General features: G+C 40.8%; 1 protein-coding gene across 5 annotated transcripts in view; it reads right to left on the bottom strand.

Moving 5' to 3' along the window:
- Positions 1 to 3,987: 3,987 nt before the first annotated feature.
- AGTR1 (angiotensin II receptor type 1) overlaps positions 3,988 to 8,552 on the bottom strand; it is a 44,627-nt gene continuing 40,062 nt past the window's right edge. For all 5 annotated transcript variants that reach the window (XM_046639261.1, XM_046639089.1, XM_046638926.1 and 2 more), the window contains one exon: positions 3,988 to 5,976. In XM_046639261.1, coding sequence (XP_046495217.1) covers positions 4,854 to 5,930 — 1,077 coding nt within the window. In that variant the 5' untranslated portion in view covers positions 5,931 to 5,976 and the 3' untranslated portion in view covers positions 3,988 to 4,853. The remainder of the gene's footprint in view (positions 5,977 to 8,552) is intronic.

Below are 8,552 nucleotides of genomic sequence, written 5' to 3'. Positions count from 1 at the left end.
TGGGTCTGGACAGGGTAGGATGCTGTGTCCCCAGGTTCTTTGGGAGCTAGAGAACATCCCCGTCATGGAGAGAGGGGAGGGTCCAGGCAGCATGCCGGCCGTGTATTTGAGCCCTGAGGGGGTGCAGGGTGCTCATTTCCTCTCTTTATTTACAGTTTCGTGGTCCAAATCATATTTATTATAGTTTCTTGGGCAACAGAAATGTTTTCCCAGGGTGGCCCCTTCAGGGGGAGACCTCAGTTTCCAAGAATTTACAATAGTAGATACTAGAGTGCCTTTGGTCCTATCCAGCTACAGGTCCTTCTATGTCACCACACCTCTTCCCCCCAGCACACACACTGCTGGATGTCCTGGTCCTCACCCTCTCATAAGAAGACACATGAAAGAGGGACAGTCCACAAGACCCCTTATTAAGATAGGGACCAAGATATTTTGAGATCTAGACTGATATCAACCTGCTGGGTGTCTAAAGGGTGATGTGTTGGCCCCTACAGAAGAGAAATTCTTACTGGTCAAGCAGGAAGGAAAACACGCAGATCTCGGCTATAGATCATTATATTCTGTCCCTTGATTAGAGACACGGATGCTGGTTCCAAAGTATGAGGTGGTTGGGGGTACAGCTGGGCATCAGATACAAGTAGAATCAAGGACTCAATCACCTCCAGGGCTTTCTTGCCTTTTCTGTTAACTTCGCTCTCAGTGCAGACCAGATTTCTCCACAGGCTGGAGCCATGGCTGCTAACAGATCCCAAGATAACATCTCACAACTTTCAACACGGGAGAGGGACCAACTTTCATCCATACCTGTCTGAAAAATCCTCAGGAAGAAAGACTATGATTGGTTCACTTTAAGCCTGTACCAATTAACAAACCTGGGATAGGGTTAGGTAGGACAATAACTTATTCTGAGGTGGGCCAGTCCTTGAGTGAGGTGGGAAATTCCTGTAATAAGGAGAGAAGGGATGCTGTGCAGAGAGGTCCACAGGTGTCCACTACACAAGTATATCAGACAAGAGTGGATGTAGTTACAGATGTCTTTTTTTTTTTTTTTTGCTGAGGAAGATTTGCCCTGAGCTAACATCTGTGCCAGTCTTCCTCTATTTTGTATGTGGGTTGCTGCCACAGCATGGCCGCTGACGAGTGGTGTAGGTCTGTGCCTGGGAACTGAACCTGGGCCACTGAAGCAGAGCACACTGAACCTTACCACCAGGCCACAGGGCTGGCTCCCAGATGTCATATTTTAACTGATTCAATCAAATTTTTAAGTTTGGAAAATCTGACTCTTTGATCGTTAGCTCCAACATTCCACCTCTTCCATTTTCTTATTCCTTTTACATTTTTTCTTCAGTCTCATCAAGGCCTCCAGTGTGGTTCTACAGGACCTTTTCTCTCCAAACATGCAGACTGAAATATATAGAAGTCATACAGTTGAGTCTTGCCCAATACTATTCTGTCTGCTGTCTATGGCTTGCTTCCCTCCCTAATACTTAGATTCCCTCTTCCTCTGGAGTTGGTCTGGGTCCAGTGCGTCCAACATGGCCCTGGGAACCTAAACATCTGTATGCAGCTCTCCTGTGAGGTTTGCACCCTGACATTGGGCAATGCGTGGCTGCCTCCAATTTCTGCCCATTCCTCAGTCTCTCTGTATCTCATCTGCTCTGACTTACTTTCTTCTCTGCCCTCAGGGGTCTCACCCTTCATACCAGTGTCCAAAATTCTCTGGGACTCATTTTCTTCACTCACTACTTTTGTGATCTGCCTGACTCTGTTTTCTCCTCTCTGGTTCCCAAGGCTGGTACGTATTGCTGGAAAAAAATTTCCCCAGTATACAGAGTTACAAAGCTGAGAACCTGTGGTGTCAAACCTCTGTGAGCCTCTCCGTGGTTTGGTCATCAAGCTGTGTCTCCCTGGGCTCTCTTCCATAGGCCCACAGCAGCTGAGTGAAATGTTACCGTATGTTCTAAGCTGGATGTTACACAACCTTAGTCCCCTGGCATAGAGTAGGTAAATAACCCAAAATGTATAGAATCCAATGAATGAATGAATGAATGAATGATTGACTGAAAAGATTAATATAATGGGGGAAACAAGAATTGGAATGTAAATTGGAATATACATATTGCCCTTGAGTTCTGTTGGGCACCTAGATCCTTATGGTAAATATTCCTTTCTGCAAAAATTTTAAAAATAATCCAAAAAATAAGAAGTCTACCTAACCTCTGAATATGTTTATGAAGCGTAAATCATGCCATCCCATCCTAACATTTTGGTAAGTAGACTCTCATTTCAATATTACGTTGGTCTCACTGAAAAAGCAAGATTAATCATCAAAGTTATCAATATGTATCTATTTCACGAAATGGGATGGGGAAAAATCACAATGTAACTTGATGAACTCAAAATGAAAATGAGACTTGGAACACGTGATCACACCAGTTAATAAAGAGATGAGTTGGAGGGTATCTAAATATAATTACCTACCAAAAATCTTATCCACTATAACATCGGAAAGTCCAACAAGTTCAAAGTGCTTGTAATCACTTGGGTTAAGATGACAACTGAATAAAAAAAGAACTGTTATAAAGCTGCCTTGGAGGGATTTCAAATAGGATAAGTTTACACTATAATTTGGATGAGCTAGAATTTATATTTTAGGGATGATCCTTTGAAAATAGTAAAGAAACTTTGGAGTTAGTGGCTGGTATTATATTAGTGAAATTAAGACAATATAAAAGGAAAATAGTATGAAACATGTGGAACCACATTTATTCACAAAATTAACTCTAATCTTGGGAATATGAACGTAACAGGCTGCTTTGTGGAGATTCTGTGCAGCCCACCAAGGCCTCTCTGAATGTGCCCCCCGCCACACCTCCCATCAGCTATTTTATACATCACCCCCATCCTTTGGCCACTGTTTATTGAGCCTACTGAGTGCCTCAGCCTGTTCCGTGTGGACCCCAGGCGCAGGGAAGGCCTCTGGAGAGAATAATGAGGTTTCTGGCCAAGGGGAGCAGAGATGCTACAGTGCTGTCGTCAAGGGCAGTGTCATCCCTGCTCTTGCATGTGGCACCTGGGTCCTTACAGTAAATTTGCCTTTTCTGCTTAAATCTAGTAAATATTCCATGCTGCTGAGGCTGTGGTGAGAAATGTTCATACATAGTTGGTGGTATTGTAAATTGTTATAAGTTTTCTGGAAAATATTTGGCAATATGTTTTAAGAATATTAGAAAGTTCCTATCTGTACACTCAATTGTACCACTTTTGGGAGCGTGTCATGAGGAATTTGTCAGATTCATGTACTTGAGTGTTCATGGCAGTGCGATTTATGATACTGAAAATCAGAAAAAAGCTAAATGGTCCAATTTGGGGACTAGCTCACTATGTCAGGATATGTGTGCATTTTGTAATGTTATGCAGTTCTTAAAATGTTTTCGAAAAATATTTAATGGCATAGCAAACTAGTATGCTATGACATTAAGTGAAAAATCTGTATACAAAGTACTATCACATTATGACTCCAATACCATGATTTATGTATGTACGTGTGTATAATGAATACAAAAAAAGTAGAAGAAAATGCACCCAACTGTTAAAAATGGTAATTTTTCAGTAGGAGAACTAAATATGACTTATTTTTTGTGCTTTCTATATTTTCTAAATTTCCTACAATGATCATCTATATAATTAGAAAAATTCTAATATTAAAAATTCATGTGTAAAATAATGTATTATTTTACTGTTATAAGGAATGAGTTTTTCTCCTTTGTTTCATGAAAAACTTTGGAAAATTCAAAATGATGTATTTATTTCATGTTGTGTAGTGGAATAAAATGTGTCCTTTATCTTTTCAGTGGCAGGATATAAAATCTATAACCAACAGTATTAGACTATCAGTTGTATCAAGATCTAAATGGAAATATGTACTGTTTTAGTTGTCTTGTTTTAAAAACAAATCAGCCCCTATTTTAAGTAATGAAGATTAAATACGTTACAATAAAATTTTATTTTAATGTAAATATAACTTTACCAGATTTTAATCAAGTAACAACAGTTCAGAGATATAGATATACACACACATATAGGTAGAGTATATAGTTTTAAAACAGTAAGGCATACTTCATGATATACAATCTTTTTACCACAAAATATATATACTTCTCAGATATGAAATAAAACTAATATGACTAGGAAGACACCACTACTTGGGACCAGAGTAACACCTTGACAAGTAGCTGAACTCAGTAACATCACTATACAGAGAAGCCATTTGGCTGGCATGTCTTGGCAGTGTGAATCTATAAGACACTGGTTGAATTTCATAAATTTCTGAAACTTGACAACTACTGCTTAGCAAGCCTTTCTACAAAATGTGTAGTAGGAGCTACGGGCGGGCCACTGTTGCTCATCGCTGAATAGGCACAAAAGCTTTACTGCCCTTTGGAAATTGGGCAGAGCAATCTTACACTCTGATCTCCCGTTGTTTCTCTAAAAGTTTACCATATTCTAAATACCTTATGTGGAAATCAAAAAGAACAGAACAAGAGCAGACTGGGGAGATGGCATTTCTGCCAGTAAAATTTTCTAAACCAACATGTTCATACAGTTTCTGACATGGTCCTTTGAGTGTCCATCATCTATCGAATGCAAAATGTGGCTTTGCTTTGTTTTGTTGCAAAGGAAAAGAAAAGCTTTTGTTCAGAGCTTTAGAAAAGTCAGTTCAGTCCACATAATCCGTTTTTTTCTTAAATTCCAAAAAGTAGCTCGTGCTCGTTTGGTGTTGACATGTTGTAGAGGAATGTTTCTCTTGCTCCTTCTCTCATGAGGTTATTCACTGACAGGTTTCCAGGGTGTCACTCGACCTCAATACATGGGGCAGGCTTCTTGGAGGAGCTTCCGTTGTCTGAGGGGCGGTAGGAAAGCGTGCTCATCTTAGTTGATAGGCTTGAGTGGGATTTGGCCTTTGGGGGAATGTATTTCAGAAGCTGGAGAAAATATTTTTTAAATTTCTTGCCAAGAAAGCCATAAAAGAGAGGATTAAGGCAATTGTTAAAATAAGCTATGCAAATCGTGATGGGCATGGCAGTGTCAACAATATCTGTAATTTTACAGTCATGTATGATGCCCAGCTGAATCAATACATCCAGAAAAGTGAATATTTGGTGGGGAACCCAGGAAAAGAAAAAGAAAAGCACAATTGCCATAATTATCTTGAAAATATCATCATTTCTTGGCTTGTTCTTTTGAATTTCATAAGCCTTCTTTAGGGTCTTCCAAATAAGAGTATAACTTGTAAGAATGATCAGGAAAGGAAACAAGAAACCCAGTATATTCTTGGTTAGGCCTAGCCCTATAGGGAGGGTTGAATTTTGGAATTCATAATGGAAAGCACAAACTGTGACATTGGTGTTCTCGATGAAAAATACATTGCGGTGGATTATAGTTGGCAAACTGGCCAAGCCGGCTAGCGTCCAAATAATGATGCAGGTGACTTTGGCCACAAGCATCGTGCGCCGCAGGCGGGACTTCATCGGGTGAACAATAGCCAGGTAGCGATCAATGCTCAGACACGTGAGTAGAAACACACTGGCATAGAGGTTGAAACTGACGCTGGCTGAAGCAATCTTACATAGGTAATTGCCGAAGGGCCAGCGGTATTCCATAGCAGTGTAGACAGCCCATAGTGGCAAAGTCATTAAAAAGCATAAATCAGCCAGTGCTAAATTCAAAAGAAAAACACTGGCCACGGTCTTCAGTTTCATGTAAAAGTAAATGACAATCACCACCAAGCTGTTTCCGAATATTCCGATCACAAAGATGATGCTGTATAAAGTAGGGATCATGACAAATATGTAATTGTGCCTTCCAGCTTTGGGACAGTCATCCTGGATTCTTTTAATACCCTCTTCAGTGGAAGAGTTGAGCATCATTTTGATTCCCCGGGTTAACTAGGCTCAGACACTATGCCAAATGCACCTAGAGAAAATAAAAATGAAAAGGTAAAAACATTTTAACTTCCAGTTGTAAACAAATAGTTGTATTTCTCAATCATAAACACAGTAACTCAACTTTAGTCCTAGGGAAAAAAATTAGGTCATATTTAATGGAGAAAACTGTGAACAGATGAAATCTAAGAGTGCACATTTAAATTAATTTTTAGGACATGTTGCTTTTCTAGGGAGTGATAAATATTCTCCAGACAAATGTAAGTGGGGTCCTATGTGAATAAACTTATCTAGGTCCTTTGCATTTTTTCTAGAAGTAAATCCTAGCTTCCAAATTGATTAAAAAACAATCTAAATCTCAGAAAGCACTACAGAATTAAATGTTACTCAGAAAGACAAGAGTTTTCCCTGAGGTGAGCAAGGCTAATTAATTTGTCTTTAACCTCAGCAGTGTGACACATCCTTATCTTATTGTTTAAACCATTTCTTTCATCTCACGATCTTTACTTACGTACAAAAATTATTAGCATTCTCGCTGAAGTGGGCGGAATAGCCGCCTCTAGGTTGCTGAGGAATTGGTCATGGTGGGAACTGATTTTAGAGGGACTAAGAGGGAGGCTCAAGACTTTAGGGAATAGCATTCTTTCCATGGTTTTCCAGTGCTGCTACAGTCAGTAACCACTTATTTAACTTCCAACTCAGTCTAACAAAAGGGCCTGAATCTGGTAATTTTGTGCCCACCAGCCAGTTCTCAGATTAACCCTTTGTATGGCAAGGATGTCAAATGAACAGATTAGGTCAGGAATATCAATAAACCACATCTTTTGTGTGGGGCTTGAGATACCAGCCGTCCTTTAGGATTTTAGGAAGAAATCAGATGCTCAAGAATGAGCTGCACAAAGACTTCTGCAAATATTTCCTCTAATATTTTACATAATCAACAGTCAAGCGATTCATTTATGTGATTTAGAAAATCAACATATTCTGCCCTATACAAGAGTCCTTCTGAAAACCCTTGGGAGGGAGGCTGAAGATTCCATGAGGGAGACATCTCAGGCTGTGGCACAGGCATGCTCTGAGGTGAAGGTCAGCAGTGGGCACAGGCAAGGCCAGCAGGCAGGGCAGTGGTGCTGGGTAAAGATCCTATTGCTGCCCCAGGAGCAGGTCCCTAGATGAGCATGGTCCTGGGCAAGAAGAGGAACAGGAATAAGACAGCACTAGTCTGCCCAGGAGAGCTGTGCTTGGCATCCGGGAGCGCTGGGGAAGCACGTGCGCCCCGGTAGTGTCCATCCTGGTGCACAGTGATGCTGAGAGGGATGAGACTCAAGCGGCTGAGTTTTAAGAGGAAACACTGGGAATAAAAGGGCTCTTCAGTGGCCTGTTGGCCTCCCCAAGGAGGCAGTTATTCTCCCTGCCCAAGTTTTTATCTCCATGTCCTCATTATCTTTTCCTTTTGTACTCAGCTTTAAATAATCTAGATCCCTTTCTTCTCTCTTCATTCACCGGGGCATCAGCCTCCACAAACAGGCACTATCTACCCCAAATGTCACATCCTCTGTGGAACCTTCCTGACTTTTCTGGAAATTGGCTGTTCCATTTTCTGAGCCACTTTGGCACCCAGGATGCAGGTTCTGACACTATAGTATAAAGGTCTGTTACACGCTCTTCTCCATGGTTCGTCAGCTGCTTAGGGCAGGGCTTGCTTGGAATCACCTGGTTTGCTAGTGTAGGCCCTGCACATTCCAGGAGGCAGATGACAAGCGTCTGCTGAATAACAGAGCGAGTGGACAAATGAATGAGTGAACAGTATATACTTTAAAAGCTATGAGTGTAGAGTACTGAGACTAATTTCTTTCGGGCTAATGAAATCCATTTATATTCTGCTCCCCAAAGAATCTCACAGAAAATGCTCAGTGCCAACCTGGGCCTCCCCTTGGATAAACAACCAAAACCAAAACCAACCAAACCAAACTGACAAAAACACCCTGGGCACTTTTAGAAATCTGTGGTTTACAAAACAGAGGATGAAAAGAAGGAATAATTTAATGGAAGCTGGGGCCAGGCTCTCAGGCAGGTATGACCCATCTCTTCCTCACCCAGAAGGATTTCTCTACTCTGCTAATTTTTCAGTTCATTTTATTACAGTTACTGAAATTATGCCAATTGATAAGCATAATTCATTTAGGTAAACAAATATTCTCTATTAAAAATTAAATGCTTCATAAAAGGTTTAAGGGCTAGCAGTCATTTACACCTTAACGTGGATTAATTTACTTATTTGCTCTCCTTCTCACATCTGTTATCAGTTGGATTTTGCATAGGAAAAAATTAGAAATGTCAAGGTTAAAGAAGCTTAAAGATTAAAAGTGGCCTGGGTGAACTGCACAACTGAAAACTAGGGCAGAGGTAAATATTTGTTTCAGCTTGGGCAAAAGGGCACTAAAAGACAGGAACCAATAAACTTGATGTGTTAGGATCCCTTAGGTGCCCTGAGCCTGGGCACCTGAAACCAGGGAGGAAATTCTCCTCTCTTTCCTCTTTCCTCTCTTGACCCCACTTTGAGGGCACACAACTCAGGTTGGTTCCATTAATCCTGTGTTGAGAGTG

The sequence above is a fragment of the Equus quagga genome, chromosome 1 (assembly GCF_021613505.1).
Source record: "Equus quagga isolate Etosha38 chromosome 1, UCLA_HA_Equagga_1.0, whole genome shotgun sequence".
Lineage (NCBI taxonomy): Eukaryota > Metazoa > Chordata > Mammalia > Perissodactyla > Equidae > Equus > Equus quagga.
This window is presented reverse-complemented; position numbering and strand designations above follow the sequence as displayed.